At 40.7% G+C, this 16,421-nt stretch overlaps 1 protein-coding gene across 1 annotated transcript in view; it reads left to right on the forward strand.

Moving 5' to 3' along the window:
* The window catches only part of TG (thyroglobulin), a 2,464,750-nt gene that overhangs the window by 954,872 nt on the left and 1,493,457 nt on the right, over positions 1-16,421 (forward strand). The window contains exon 30 of the mRNA XM_044066937.1: positions 15,407-15,544. Within this exon, the coding sequence (XP_043922872.1) occupies positions 15,407-15,544 (138 nt within the window). The remainder of the gene's footprint in view (positions 1-15,406; positions 15,545-16,421) is intronic.

Genomic DNA, 16,421 nt, shown 5'->3' on the forward strand with positions numbered 1-16,421 from the left:
CCAAAGCCTTTGACACTGTCTCTCACCCTATTCTTCTATCTAAACTTGTTAATCTCTCCCCTCCCTCACTTCAGTGGTTCACTAGTTACCTATCCAATAGGGAACAGTCAGTCAGATGGCTCTCTTCCTGCTCCCCCTCTCTTCCTGTCACATCTGGTGTATGCCAAGGTTCCATTCTGTTTAACATTTTCACAAATGATCTTCATGCATCTTGTAAACTATCCTCCCTAATACAATATGCGGATGATTCCACTCTCATTTCCATCTCCACTAACATCTCAGATCTCCACACACAGACCTAAGCTGCCTTTCTGACCACTGAAAAATGTCTGTTTGATAATCAACTCATCTTAAACCCCCCAAAACTAAACTACTGCTTTTTCTTCCTCCTTCTCTCTCTCAACCTAAATTAATCTTTGTCATCACATCTTCCTATGACCATCATAGAACCTGAACCCCACACTTAAGCTCCCAGGTACCATCATACACGATGAGCTGAAATTTAACTTACAAGTCCTGCAAATCATATAAAAAACACCAAAAACTAGGTCTTCTTTACCATAATAGAACATTTCTAACTCCCAATGCCAGACTCTCCCTGGCTCAGTCTCTTCTCCTCCCATCCTTCCTCTATGATGCCCAAATCCTCACTAACATACAGTCTAGAACCTTGTCCAAACTCCAACAACCCTACAACAAAGTAGCTAGATTTGCCACCATTTCTCATCACAACTCTCATGACTGCCTTGCACTTAATGCTTTCCAATGGCTAGAATTCCCTCAACAACTTCTACTTTCACAGTTACAAATCACACACTGTAGTACACAAACCATCCACCTGCCAATCCCTCTCTGGTATCCCTACATGTATCCTCCACACCTCCAACCAATTACTCCTGGATATCTATCATCCCAAAAAAACTGTTGGTAAATTGGGAAGCACTGAGCAGCCTTTCTGTCCGATTTGGTGAAGCTTCAGCCGGAAACTAGTAGTCCATTGGTCGTTTTGGGCCAATTCCTAGCTCCTTTCAGCCCCCTGCTATAAAACACGCTAAACACGCGTTTTTCCAGCTTGTACCAACTCAGCACAGATCCTCGTGGTGGCCTGCAGAGTGATCCAAGCAGCAGAGAGCTAAAAGAGTGACTTTCTACCAGATATAAGTATTTTTGTGGCTTTCCCACTGTTATTAAGCTAGCGACTGCATTTCGCCTGTTTTACTGCTACTTTAAGTGATTTCTGCATTTTACACTGTTTATTGCACTTTAAGTTACTAATTGTTGCAAATTGTTTCTGTAGGCTACACACTAAAGTGCTAGCCGATTTACAGCATTTATAGCATTTACTGTCTGTTTTTTCCTTGTCTCTGTAATAAAACAAAAAAACTCTTGTTTTCCGCCTCACTGAACTAGAGTAGTCCAGTTTCAGAGTTGCTGATCCCTGGGCTTTGTTTTTAGTTCCTGTTACTGATCCATTGCCTTATTAGGGAGGAGGGAAGTTTCTTTGCTTACCAGTGGGAGTGGGAAGCACTGAGCAGCCTTTCTGTCCGATTTGGTGAAGTTTCAGCCGGAAACTAGTAGTCCATTGGTCGCTTTGGGCCAATTCCTAGCTCCTTTCAGCCCCCTGCTATAAAACACGCTAAACACGCATTTTTCCAGCTTGTACCAACTCAGCACAGATCCTCGTGGTGGCCTGCAGAGTGATCCAAGCAGCAGAGAGCTAAAAGAGTGACTTTCTACCAGATATAAGTATTTTGTGGCTTTCCCACTGTTATTAAGCTAGCGACTGCATTTCGCCTGTTTTACTGCTACTTTAAGTGATTTCTGCATTTTACACTTTTTATTGCACTTTAAGTTACTAATTGTTGCAAATTGTTTCTGTAGGCTACACACTAAAGTCGCTAGCCGATTTACAGCATTTATAGCATTTACTGTCTGTTTTTTTCCTTGTCTCTGTAATAAAACAAAAAATCTCTTGTTTTCCTGCCTTACTGAACTAGAGTAGTCCAGTTTCAGAGTTGCTGATCCCTGGGCTTTGTTTTTAGTTCCTGTTACTGATCCATTGCCTTATTAGGGAGGAGGGAAGTTTCTTTGCTTACCAGTGGGAGTGGGAAGCACTGAGCAGCCTTTCTGTCCGATTTGGTGAAGTTTCAGCCAGAAACTAGTAGTCCATTGGTCGTTTGGGCCAATTCCTAGCTCCTTTCAGCCCCCTGCTATAAAACACGCTAAACACGCGTTTTTCCAGCTTGTACCAACTCAGCACAGATCCTCGTGGTGGCCTGCAGAGTGATCCAAGCAGCAGAGAGCTAAGAGTGACTTTCTACCAGATATAAGTATTTTTGTGGCTTTCCACTGTTATTTAAGCTAGCGACTGCATTTCGCCTGTTTTACTGCTACTTTAAGTGATTTCTGCATTTTACACTGTTTATTGCACTTTAAGTTACTAATTGTTGCAAATTGTTTCTGTAGGCTACACACTAAAGTCGCTAGCCGATTTACAGCATTTATAGCATTTACTGTCTGTTTTTTCCTTGTCTCTGTAATAAAACAAAAAAAATCTCTTGTTTTCCTGCCTTACTGAACTAGAGTAGTCCAGTTTCAGAGTTGCTGATCCCTGGGCTTTGTTTTTAGTTCCTGTTACTGATTCATTGCCTTATTAGGGAGGAGGGAAGTTTCTTTGCTTACCAGTGGGAGTGGGAAGCACTGAGCAGCCTTTCTGTCCGATTTGGTGAAGTTTCAGCCAGAAACTAGTAGTCCATTGGTTGTTTTGGGCCAATTCCTAGCTCCTTTCAGCCCCTGCTATAAAACACGCTAAACACGCATTTTCCAGCTTGTACCAACTCAGCACAGATCCTCGTGGTGGCCTGCAGAGTGATCCAAGCAGCAGAGAGCTAAAAGAGTGACTTTCTACCAGATATAAGTATTTTTGTGGCTTTCCCACTGTTATTTAAGCTAGCAACTGCATTTCGCCTGTTTTATTGCTACTTTAAGTGATTTCTGCATTTTACACTGTTTATTGCACTTTAAGTTACTAATTGTTGCAAATTGTTTCTGTAGGCTACACACTAAAGTCGCTAGCCGATTTACAGCAATTACTGTCTGTTTTTTTTCCTTGTCTCTGTAATAAAACAAAAAAATCTCTTGTTTTCCCGCCTTACTGAACTAGAGTAGTCCAGTTTCAGAGTTGCTGATCCCTGGGCTTTGTTTTTAGTTCCTGTTACTGATCCATTGCCTTATTAGGAAGGAGGGAAGTTTCTTTGCTTACCAGTGGGAGTGGGAAGCACTGAGTGGCCTTTTTGTCTGATTTGGTGAAGTTTCAGCCAGAAACTAGTAGTCCATTGGTCGTTTTGGGCCAATTCCTAGCTCCCTTCAGCCCCCTGCTATAAAACACACTAAACGCGCGTAAGCGCGATTTAGCACGGAGTTACCACTGTTGCACACAAGAGCAGCGGCGGTTAAACAAGGTTAAACTATTTGGGCCATCTAAATTCCACTCTTCCAATTTTCCCTTAAAACTACCTTCCTCGAGCTGTACTGCTGATCTAACCAGCATATCCTATAACTGAAAAGTTCATCTCTACTTGATTCCCAAGTAGACTATTCTCTATCTGTAAAGCCTAGCACTTACTCCTACAGTACTTGCACCTTGATAAAGCACTCTTATTATAGATAGTACCCCACCAGCCTAAAACCCACTTCCCCCGGAGTCCTTTGAAAGTCTCTTTATCTACTACTTCTAGTATGTCGAGGATCAGTTGCTAGTGTCCTCTCCAGCTCAACTGGTGAACCTGGGAATATTGAGGCAATGTTACAACTGCCTCATGTACACAGACAATCCTCTCCTTCTCCCACAAAACACAAATACATGCGAGAGATGCAACTATACGGCCAAACTGGAGGCTGAGCTCTCTCAACATAGGACTGGCAAGACCAGACAGGAGGAGAAGGTAACCACACACAATACATACCCAGTCACACATGGTACCATCACAACTTCAAATCATACACATACTCACACAAAGACATACTCGGAGGCTCTGATCAAAATTTACCAAAACAGCAGAGGCCACCAAAGCAGACACCCAAACAACTACCACCTCACGACCCAACACATGCAACACATAGACCACACAGTCAGAGTGTCAAACAGTCACAGCCCTTAAGGCCAAACAAAATGCCAGACACACTTGTCATTGGTGATTCCATAGTCAGACACACTGGCGTCCCGCTCACCAGACTGAGTAAAGAGAAGGTCACAGTAAGCTGCCTGTCAGGCGCTAGAATCCGCCACATAACGCAAGCACTCAGGTCTCTCAACATCAGGTACAAGTACGACTCAGTCATTGTCCACGCTGGTGTCAACGACCTGAGACGTACCTCCTTGGACTACATGAAAAGGGACATCGAGGAGCTCTCTGATTATGTAGCCCAGGCAGGTATGACCCTGACCTTGAGCAGTATCCTACCTTCACCTAGAATGATGCCACAATACAGTGATAAGATGATCAGCTTTAATAATTGGCTTAAATTCTGGTGTCATTCAAAGGGGATCCAATGTCTGTCTGCCTGGGATGACATGCTGGACAAGCCACGCTGCTTCCAAGGGACGGCTTGCACCTGTCACCCTGGGCTTCCGGATATTGGCAAAGGCTTTGCCACCCCATAGTGCCTTTTTTAGGCAAGGCTCAAATTCTAAACCTACCACCCTAGAACACCAAAAAGGAAAAAAACTAAGGGTAATGCTGCTCAATGCCAGAAGTCTCAATCTCAAGATGCACGCACTCGAGGCCCTTCTCAATATGGAGAACATCGATGTCTGTGCTGTGACAGAAACCTGGTTCAAGGCTCCTGAGAGCACCCCAGCACTAACAGGTTTCACCTCATATCATGCGTTCCGGCCCCAAAATCCGGACAACACCAAGAAAGGAGGGGGGTCCATATTCATAAAGGACACCCACACCTCAAGGTTGGTGGCAACGCATGATGCATCGGAGACCATCCAGGTGCAATTAACCATAGGCAAGACTGCTCTGCAATTTGTAGCATGTTACAGGCCACCCTCTCAAACTCAGGAACCTCACATGGCCTTCCTGAAAACATTGGAGGGGATAAATGTATCTCCAAACACCATCATACTAGGTGACTTTAACTACCCTAATATAGACTGGGAACACTACTCAAGCCCGAACACTCTAACCCAAAGATTCCTGGAGTTCATAAACTCAAATGCCATGGAACAACTAGTCACCATCCCCACAAGAGGAGAAAACATACTTGATCTCATCATCACGAACATGGGATCAAAATGTTCAACACCGGAAGTATACCCCTCACTGGTGAGATCAGAGCATAAACTAATCTCGCTGGAGGTCCTCATCCCGCCCCCACCTGAAACAAAAAAGACCACAGTGAAAAACTTCTCAAAAGCCGATTTCACACTTCTAAAAACTAGTGTGGTCTCCTTTAAGGCCCCTGAGCCAGTGGTAAACATTACTCAAACCGCTGAATCACTTACAAATGCCTTCTACCAGCACCTACAGGACTGCATGGATCAGGCAATCCCAAACAAAACTAAGACTCTCTGTACCAAAGGCAAGCGTCCAGTCTGGTGGACCCCAGCCATAAACAAGCTCTACAACAAAAGGAGGAAGCTACTACAAGATAGAGCAAAATCCTTGAAAGGTAAGACACCTTTGATCATTATAAGTAAAAACTAAGAGCTCTCATAAAATCATCCAAGGCAAATTTTGAGAGAAAAATCGCCAAGGACTCTAAAGAGAATCATAAGGCCTTCTTTAGCTATGTTAGAAACCTAGGAGGAAACTCCCAGATATGCTCAGAATTAGTTCAAAATGATGTGAAAATTACTGAACCTACACACATTGCCAACATACTGGCTGACAGGTTCAGTGCAAACTTCTCCCCTCCCCCAAAAGGAGAGATATCTATTCCAGAGGATTGTAGCCCCCAAACATCTCCAACGCCCAGGTGAGAACTGCCCTCACTAAGGCAAAAACACAGCATCCATGGGACGGATGGTGTCCCCGGCTGTGTGCTTCATGAACTCAATGAGGAATTAAACCCACAGTTAGGACAGCTGTTTAATCTTAGCCTCACCTCAGGATACGTACCCAAGGAGTGGCGCTCGCCGACTGTGGTCCCACTTCATAAGGGCGGTGCCTCCACAGACCCTGGAAATTACCGCCCCATTAGCTTGACAAGCCTTATCTGCAAAGCCATGGAGAGGATCATAATGGAACTCATAAATAAAGACATAGGGAACTTGCAGACTTTGGATCCAACTCAGTTTGGCTTTGTCAAAGGCAGATCCTGCCTCTTAAACTTGGTTGACTTTTTCGAGACAGTCACCAAGGCCATTGATGAGGGAAAGGCAGTCCATACAGCCTACCTCGACCTGGCAAAGGCCTTGACACAATACCCCACTCAGGTATCATCGAAAAACTCATCAGCTTGAATGTAAACCCATACATCACAAGATGGGTTGCAAACTGGCTAAGTGACAGAACCCACAGGGTCAGAGTTGCTGGAGCCATGTCAGACTCAAAGCCTGTCACAAGTGGTGTCCCACAGGGCTCAGTCCTGGGTCCACTCTTGTTCGGCATCTACTTTTCTGAAGTACAAGCAAACACAGGAGGGTTATGGCTGACAAAGTTTGCAGATGACTGCAAACTGGGCCATAGTCGAAAACACATCTGACACAGATATCCTCCAGAAGGGCCTCACAGAAATGGATAACTGGTGCCAGAGCCATGGCCTGAAGTTAAACGCCAAAAATGCATAGTCATACCCTTTGGGAAAAACAAGGCTACCCCTAGCTACCATATAGGTGGCAATCCACTGAGCACAGAAAAAGTCATCAGAGATCTGGGGACCCAGGTTGACAGTAGCCTTCGTTTGACACTCATGTTGCTAAAGTAGTTAGGAAAACCTTCTATATCACCCACCTGATCATGAAGGGATTCACATCTAGATCAAGGGAGGTCATCGTCCCCTGTACTCATCACTTATTAGACCTATGATTGAGTACAATGCCCGTTCGAATGTATCTGACCAGACACCTGCTGCAGCTTGAAAGGCCCCAAAAGTTCCTCACCAAAAGGATAAAGGGTCTCAAAAATATGTCTTATGCTGCCCGACTGAAAGAACTCCAGCTCTATTCAGTCTCATACCGCTTGCTCAGAGGTGACCTGTGCCTGACATATAAGGCCATGTCAAACCCAGATTTGATGAATATGCTTCACCTCAAAAAATCTAGATCACTCAGAACCACAAGGGCGGGAGACTTAAACCTTGACACGGTTATAAATAGAACGTGCTGGAGGGACAGATTCATCACCCAGAGACTCCCTATGCTGTGGAACAAAATCCCGGTACATGTGAGGCAGAGCACCTCTCTGGTCTTGTTCAAGAGGAATCTTGACCAATGGATGGGAGATTGCAGATATACCCCAGGGATTACTTCAGCGTCACTGCTTGACAGAGGCACAGCAAAATGATAGGCATTAGTTTTTATTCAAACTAAAGGGGTGGCGAAAGCCACATAACTATGGGCTAGGCTTATAAATGCCCTTGGGCAGATAGCCGAGTATGAACCTATGAACCTATGAACCTATGAACTCTACAAATCCTCTAATACCCAAGCTTGGAACAAACTCCCTGTCCACATAAGATCTATTCCTCAGCCTAAACACTTATAAAAAGAACTAAAACTTCACCTACTTAACACTAAGACTTGTCCCCGTCAGGCCCCTACCTAATCCACTATACTACTGTATGTTTTTCACTCCTTCTTCATAGACTTTCATCTACAAAACCTCCTAATTTTTTCCCTTTCTGAAAATAAATCCCTAGTCTATACTGCTCTACCACTTGTACATTTGTACATACTGCTACTCATATACATACCCTTCTCATCTCTGTGAAATCATTCTCACTCTCTTGGAAAATCCAATTGAATTACACCGTCTATGTAATAACAACAAAAAAAGTTATTATTTGTTTATCATATTATTGTACTATACTTCTGCATTATAATTCTCAGTATCTTTGGAACTCATGTATGATAATTCTCTATATGTGCTTGCAATATTTTGTACTGTAAAGTATTTCTGTTGGAGCTTTTCTCCTCAGGTCTCCACTGAAAATGGGCTTTTAACCCAGATGGACTAACCCAGTTAACAAATGTCAAATAAATAAATAATGAACTTCTTAAAATGAGTGAAATATAAGGCAGGGGTAAATGTAAGATCCATACCAAGTTACAGGCCATCTTCCATTCAGACACCTTAAATGGAGGTGAATAATGCTAGCTTCCTTTTCTTGTGGTCATTAGTAAAAAAAAAATTGAAAGTTAATGGAGTCTTCTATTCTGTAAGCAAGATAGATCACTGTCTACGGTAACTCTTTAAAACTCAGAATTAGTTTGAAAATCTCAGCCAAAGTATCTACAAATGCAGAGATATATCTGCTAATACTCAACTGTAAATACTGCCATCATCCAACTGAAGATTTGTCATTCAAATTCTGACTTGGACCTTGCACTATGTCTTTCTTAAGGTGTACAAACCTAATGCTACTCACTATGGCCAGAATTTTTTTTTGCTATCCACTTTATTACATTCTATGAGATTATGACCATAAGCATGACCCAGCCCAAAGTTTAATTTCCCACACCATTTTAGAACTTCTTGTTTATGTCTTCTAGGATCCTGTATCTTTGTTGTTTTGGTGGGCAAATAGTGAGCACATGAAAAAGAATCAAACCACTAAAGCCAAATGGGATGGACAATGTAATGACCCCAAATAAATTGCATATAAAATATGCCTGCCTTTGAATATTTTGCAAAATCCTGCAATCCCAGGTGTCCTATTCTAGTTGAAGTAGTTAATTTTCTCCTGGAAAATCTAGGTGTTTGAAAATCTCACATACCATTTCAAAATGAAGGCCTGAAGTTTACGGATACCTTAATTTTAACCCGGGAAGGGAATATTTCTAGTTAGAAAGAGAAATTTGGGGGAAACAAAAGTATTCTCTTCCCAGATATCTCAGCTAAGAAGTGCAACTTCATACTTTTTCTTTCCTGTATTATCTAGTAAATGTTTAAAGAAAGAACATGTTCAAGATCAAGTCTCCAAGGAAGAGGCCTTTTCCTACCTTCATGTAAACATGGTAAAAGCTTTAACTTAAAACCTAATACTTGTGGCTTAAGGGCAGTACATTCTGAATTTAATGTGAACACTGTTTCCCCAGTTAAATGCCAAATCAGATTCCTTGGTGTACATATGAAAATCTTTTAATATCCCCTGAATAGAACAGGCAGAGTGTGATAACCAAATAGTGCTATCCTCACTGAACCGGATATCTACCAACACGTTGTGACCTGGAAGCTGGAAACCCCACTTTTGAGAAGCATTCTTTACTGTATAAACAAAGTGAGAAGAGAGGACGCCACTGAAAGACTGCTCTACTAAGACAAAATGGGCAGAACAGCAGGTAGTTTTCAGCCATGATACATGCTAGGAGTAGAGAAGATGGCATATCTTAATAAATTTACAGTCAATGCCATATTAAGGCAATACTGCATAAATTCACTCCAAATTCAGGGAGTTGGAAACCTTACTAAACTCATCAAATATGTTTGCAGCACACTGGTGCAGAGTATTACTGCATGGGCTGATACTACAGAGAGCTGGACTAACTGGTCTGCCAATTATAAACTCGTGCTGAGTACTTCCATCTATCTATGCATAAGTTGGTCTAGGCTTCCTGCTATAATCCTGGGGAATATTCTGCTCACTAAATGCAACAATTGGATGATCAATAACATTCAGGAAATGCAAGATTTTTGTCTTCCTTTGGAAGAATAATAATATAGTCTAGTTGGACAGGGTATGGTAAAAGTCTATTCATTGTTGACTTTTCAAGCCATTCTCCAAGGTCCCACTTAAGGTGCTTGAAAACATTTGCATGGACCCATATGGACCGTCAGTAAATAAATAAATGAATTGGTACAAGTTCCCATTTAGTGGTAGGCTTTTGAGATCTTCAGGTACTTGAAGAGTAATTTAGGGTCACTAAATCAATCCCCTGGTTGTACTCTCCTCATAGGTAAATATAAGATCTTACAGAATGAAGTTGTAATATATGTCCTCAGCAGAAAATTCTGCATTGGTCCAATAATGCCTCAAAAACATATGCTTTGTGAACATGTTCTTTCTTTCTGTCAAGTTGCAAGAAGTTTTGGAGATTTTCAATAGCACTCCCAGAAGAACTCATTTTTTCTTTATGTGCTATGTATGGACACCTAATGTATAGCCTGACATTTTTTTTCACCAGTTTGGATCTGTAAGTTGGCTTATTTCTGCAGAAATGTCCTCTCTTGTATTTATTTTCTGATTCACTGATCTCTGATTCCAGTTTTAATATTTTCATTTGCATAAAACATTGCATCTGTCAGCTTCTCCCAACAGCAGTTGTTCTGAATAAATATTTAAACATTTCCTATTTGGAAGTTACTGAAACCTCCAATTCCGTATGTCCTCTTCAGATCTGAGTAACCCAGAATTTCAAAATGCTCCTCTCTTCTTCACTTTTCAATAATAAAGGATCCAGTCCCTATCCTGCCTGCCTGCCATTCTGGGAACTATTGCTGATAGTTAAGAAAAGAAAATTATGATCCAAATATATTGCTGGAGTAGTGGCTATATTATACATATTTTTTCAGTAGAACTGAACTTAATAAGAAAAGGTTTCTATGACTAGTCACTCTGTAGTTTAGGAAAGAAAGTATAATCTCTCTCAAAGGGAATGACAGAGATCGATAAGCAAAAATTATTTCTGTAATTCAAGTAAATTGATTATATGTTTATGAAGTCATGCCCTTCCTATGTGAATCATCTGTTTTTGTTTCTAGGTGTTCTTTGCCCCCCTGCTTGACAGCAATCAGGCACGTGCCAAGGGGACTCATGTTGCAGAATTACTCAGTATAGCACGTGGGAGAGTGATTTGCAGAGATGATCATACAAGCAGCCATGAGGGTTGTGCTGTTACTGGCATTCTGACAATAAGGGTGCTAGCATGGCCCAACTCTTATATCTGAGTGGGAGGTGGGGAGATCAGTTACCTACATAACCATGGGCAAACACATTGCCTCCCCCTCTGCTAGCATACTTCCCTGTATACTTGTAAATGAGGGCTACCACATGGCAGTGCCTTGGTGAGCTGAAATTCCTCCCCCAGGATGGGCACAACAATGCATCTCCTCTTCCAAAGGATTGTGGCCATATGTGTTCCAGCTTTTCCTGGTCTCCTTCCTCTGCATTTTTTGGGCCAGTGCTCCTCTCTCTGATGCTGATAAAAGACTAGAGAGTAAAGCAGCTGAAATAACCTTGTGTAAAACTGGTGGAAAATCTCCATGATAATATATTAAAGCATAACAGGAAAAAAAAAACAGTATGCATTCAGTTCCTGCCCTAACAGCAGATACAGTTTTTTTTAAGAGCAGCCAAGTTCCTGTTTTATTTCCAGCTACATAGTTTCATTTACAAGGGAGTCCATGGCCACTGTACTTCCACTTCTGCCATGGCCACTGATTCTACTTCCACTTCTGTTCCATTCTCATCTAAAAGATCTGATAGTGGTTGGCAACAATTTTGTAGGTCTGAGGTAAAGTGTGGTTTGTTACAAGCGTGCAGAGAAGTCTCTGTGTTGTTACCCAAGGTCTCTAGCCCCTTGGGCTACTTGACCTTAGATATTTTTTGTAGGAGCTTCTGGAGAGTGGTGTAACTTGGAGTATATTCCCCTTTAGCATTGATCATATCTGGTTTTAGTGTAACTTGTTAAGAAAAACATCTGCCTTGGTAGGATATGTAAACATCAGTACATGCTCAATCATCTTCATATGGCTGCAGTAAACTTTAGCTACTACACATTTCCTTATTTTTCAGATCCTTTTAAGACAGAAATAAGCATTTTGATAGTATCACGAGGAAGTAAATGCACAGATGTCACTTCAGTTTTGCATAATGTCTCCAGCTTTTTGGATTTTTTAACACTTTCTTTTTGTCTAGAAAGTTTAGGAAATAAAGAATGAAGTGTCTGGGAGATCGATGGAGACTTCTGTACTGATCCTACAGGCTTTGTTAACTTGAACAGATGCCAGCATGTTTAGCAGCTGTCTCAGCTTGTTTTTGATAAATCCCAGTGGGCCTAGTCCCTCCAGCCCTTAGGACGTACCTCTTAGATGAAAGCTGTTCCTGTGGGAACACTTGTCTAAAGTATCATTTGTTTAGTTGTAGCAACTCATTCCAGAGGCATAATTCTTACAGTTGATTGGGGTGAGTTGAAATCAGTGATCTCTGCTGACCCACTGCTACATGTGCTGTTGTCCCACCTTATGGATGGAAGTCATCTGTTGCTTTTTAGTTATTATTGCAGGCTTCTATTAGAGTTTTAGTGCCACTGAGTACTTTCTGCACCAATAATGCTAATGAACTAATGGATGTTTACAGGAAAAGTTTTTTCTCCTTATTTTCAGTTCCATGCAGTGGTCCTCTGTTTGGGCTTGAAAGCCATACTGTGTCCTTTTTGTGCCATGCAGTTTTTGCAATCATCCAGCACAAAATCAGTCATTAATATAAAAACCCACAAAGAATGGTAATAGGTAATCAGCAGTTAGCGCTTCCCTGACAATGCCCCTACAATAGCTCCCCTCCTGCTTTTCCTCACTGTACAGTGAGCCAGGACTATATTTCTAAGTTCCAGTGTTGTGGCTTTGCAGGATTCTAAGTCTTTCTTTACAATTAAAGTGACGATGAAAAATTATATATTCTTATGACATTGCACATTGCTATTTTTAAAAGCTTAAGTGCTTTTAACCTATCACCTCTCAAATTTCAGATGTGAGGTACCTTCATAGTATATGAGGAAATACTCCCTTTTTACACCTCCACCTTTTCCATGTCTGAGAGCCAAACCCCAGATTTTCCTGAGACATGTTTAATGTTGCTTTGAATTTCAACATCCTCTTTTTTAATTTTGCACAATCTACTTGTTACCTAAGCCCACTGATTTTCTCTCAGTCTGGTATACTCTTACAACTACTGTCCTGTCTTTCTGATTAGAACACAAAAACACTGACTTAAGGGCTTCTAGCACAACATTTTGATTTTAGAGTTCTTACTTTAGGCCATGAACATCAACTTAATGCAGATTGATACCATCACTATTTGTTCCACAGATGGCATTGCATCCTTTAATGTAAACTTTGTTTTCTTCATGTGTTCTGGTACTTACTAAATAATCATTTGACTTCCCACTACATTCTAATTTCTTTTTATTATCAAAATAAAACAAGTGGTAATTGTAGTTCTTTTAATTTGGTGTCATTTTTCTTGCAGGATTTCTAGCCTACCCAAGGTAATGTCTGCTTTTCATGACACATTATTATCAACGTTGTTCTATGCTATCTTTAAACTGCTATTTTTTTTCTTGTTAGGTTACAAATGTTTACTTACTTTGATTAGTATTACTTTGTCAGGTTTTGCCTTTCATGGCAGAGTTACACTGAGTTACGAAATAAATAAATGCTTATAAATACTACCATAAAAATTCACTGCCAATCATTAGCGGACCAGAGTTCCGCTGTGGTGACCCCTAACCAGGAAAAGCCGAAAGACAGTTTAGTTTTTAAAAATCATAAATTCCACTGTAAAGATGGTAAAATACATGCACTGGTAAGCAAATAACAGATTGCACGATGCCATTCAGTGTGTTTATCTGGGTGGGCTTTATTAAGAATTAGATATACTAGTGGAATGGTGAGCTTCTTGTACTTTGGAAGCAAGTAAAATATATGGGTGTTTAGGGTACTAAGATGTTGTAAAATGCTATTCCTTTTGTCAGTACTGACTCTGTCCTTTATATTTCTCTGAAACTGATCGTCATAGCTGATCAGTTTTTGAAACATTCCTACTGGATAGACAACTTTCACATGTTACATTCGGATAAAAGTTCATACTTCCTTGCACAGAAATTCAGTATTCAAAGATGGCTGAATTCTACTCTCAGCTGTGTACAATAAATCAGCTATTTAAAAGATGAGTGAACTGCGACATATGTATTAAAAGACAAAATGCTGAGGAATACTGCAAGTGCTTTCCTTTACTGTTACACTGGTGCTTTAGAGAACATATTTGTTAAAGCGGTGCTGAAAGGATATTGTTTATCTTTCTCTGCAGTTAACTCAGTAGCCGCCTAGGCACAACAACCTGTTTTCAAGAGCTATGAGGGAACACTTTCTGCTTAGACTCACACCATATGTAATAGCAAAGGAACACAAATTCAGTTAACACATCTCTTTTTATCCCATGAATAATGTTTTTTTTTGGGGGAGTAACTTTTTTTTAGCAACATTATAAGCAAGTTTATGAGCTATTACTGGGAACTAATATAACATAGAAGTGTATGATACATTTGCTGATATCACAAGAGTTAAGGACTATTATATATGTCTCATATACTGTGCATCCACTTGTATTTACACACCAGGTTATGCCATACTGAAGTGTGAGAGCTGTGATAACATTCATTCTGCATAGTGAATACTGCATCAGATATCTGTCCAAACCATGTCAGCAGGTGCAGTAGAACATAGACCACTCACTGCAGAATATTGCTTAAGTTTATTTTACTTTATTCTGAGTATCAGCAAGCTGAAAAGATGGAGTATCACTTTATTAGTGCAATGCTGCATTATAGATTTCAGAACCCAAAAGTATAGCACTTAGTATGCAGATATACTATGCTGGCGGCCACGGTGGTGCAGTAGTTAGCATTGCTGCCTCACAACAAGAGGTTCTCTGGTTCGATCCTTGGCTGGGGTGCCTTCTGTGCGGAGTCTGCATGTCCTCCCTGTGGTCGCATGGGTTTCCTCAGGGTGCTCCAGTTTCCTCCCAAAGACATGCTGTAGGTGGATTGGACACACTAAATTGGCCCTAGGCATGAGTGCGTGTGTGTGTACCTTCTGTGGAAGGTTGGGTGCTGGGCTGACAACTCGACACCGTAAAACTCTACTGCCAATCATGAGCGGACGGTGATCCGCTATGGCGACCCCTAACCGGGAAAAGCCAGAAGAAGATGCAGATATAATATGCTGCCAAGATAACCTCACTAACATATGATGCTTTTACAGACTACCAATAACTTTATATAATAATAACTCATACATCTCAAAGGTGCACATACATTTTTTTATGTTTTGAGACTTATTTAGATAAAGCAAAATATAAAATCTGTGATGAGGTAGATAGGTACAAACAAAATCTATTAAGTACTGTGAAAACAATACAAATTTTTAAACTAATTACTTTTCTTTAATCCCCATCACAGATTCTGCTAGAGAGGAGTTCTTCTCTGTCGACAGAAGCAACATTGAGATTGACCACAATGTATCTCTGCCAAGCCTACGTTATTGGCTCTTTAAACATGAGTACTCCAACCATCAGGCACAACTCTGGTGCCAAACACGTAAGACATGTTAAACTCTTTAATAGCAAATAAGAAAGATTTCTTATTGTGGATGAAGTAATTATCTGTCAATAATTTCTTAAACTCAATGTGACTTAATAATGCAGTGAGGGAGGGGAACAGACATCTAATAGTTTTATATAATTATGCTTCTTATGGTAAATCTGTCTGGCAGTTGGCTTAGAGGATTAAGGAGGTGTTAACAAGCTGTTTCCTGTGGTCCAGTGGTGCAAGGTTTAATTCTATTGCCTCTGAGCAGGTCATTTAACGAGACACCACTCCCAGGCTAAATCTGAAAAAAGTCAAAGGAGATCAGTGATCTTACCCTGGAAAAGAAACAATCTCGCCATGCTCTTTACTTTTCTTCTGTTGCCACATAAAAACAGTATAAAGCAATATCATTAGCATTTTATAAGATCTGACTCCAGAAGACTGTTCATTTATTTTCTACGGGTGGAAGTTTCTAGTCATGAAGTACAAAAGTGTTCTTAGAATACAATCGAAGGACTTTAATTTAACCAGTTTTGTACTTAACTATACTGAGTCTGGGAAAATGAATCACAGACTTCGCAGTTATAAAAAATGTTGATAGATTTAAAATACTGACACTACAAAAGGTTGACATATTTAGAAAAGTTATTTTGTATTTCACAGTATTTATGTCATATATGTGACAATAACCACTAAAGTCCCAGAGAATGCAATGTGTCACATACAATGAAAGCATCACTTTTAGCTAAGAATGGTGGCAGGATATTGCAGTGAATGACATATGGGATAGAGAGATTTGCATCTGAATCCCAGTATCTCTCAGGTACTAGATAAATGACCCTGAGTATACTATTCAATCCTTAATATTAGCATGCATGCACGTTAA

Source organism: Protopterus annectens, chromosome 3.part1 (assembly GCF_019279795.1).
Source record: "Protopterus annectens isolate FY-2018-M chromosome 3.part1, PAN1.0, whole genome shotgun sequence".
Classification (NCBI taxonomy): domain Eukaryota; kingdom Metazoa; phylum Chordata; order Ceratodontiformes; family Protopteridae; genus Protopterus; species Protopterus annectens.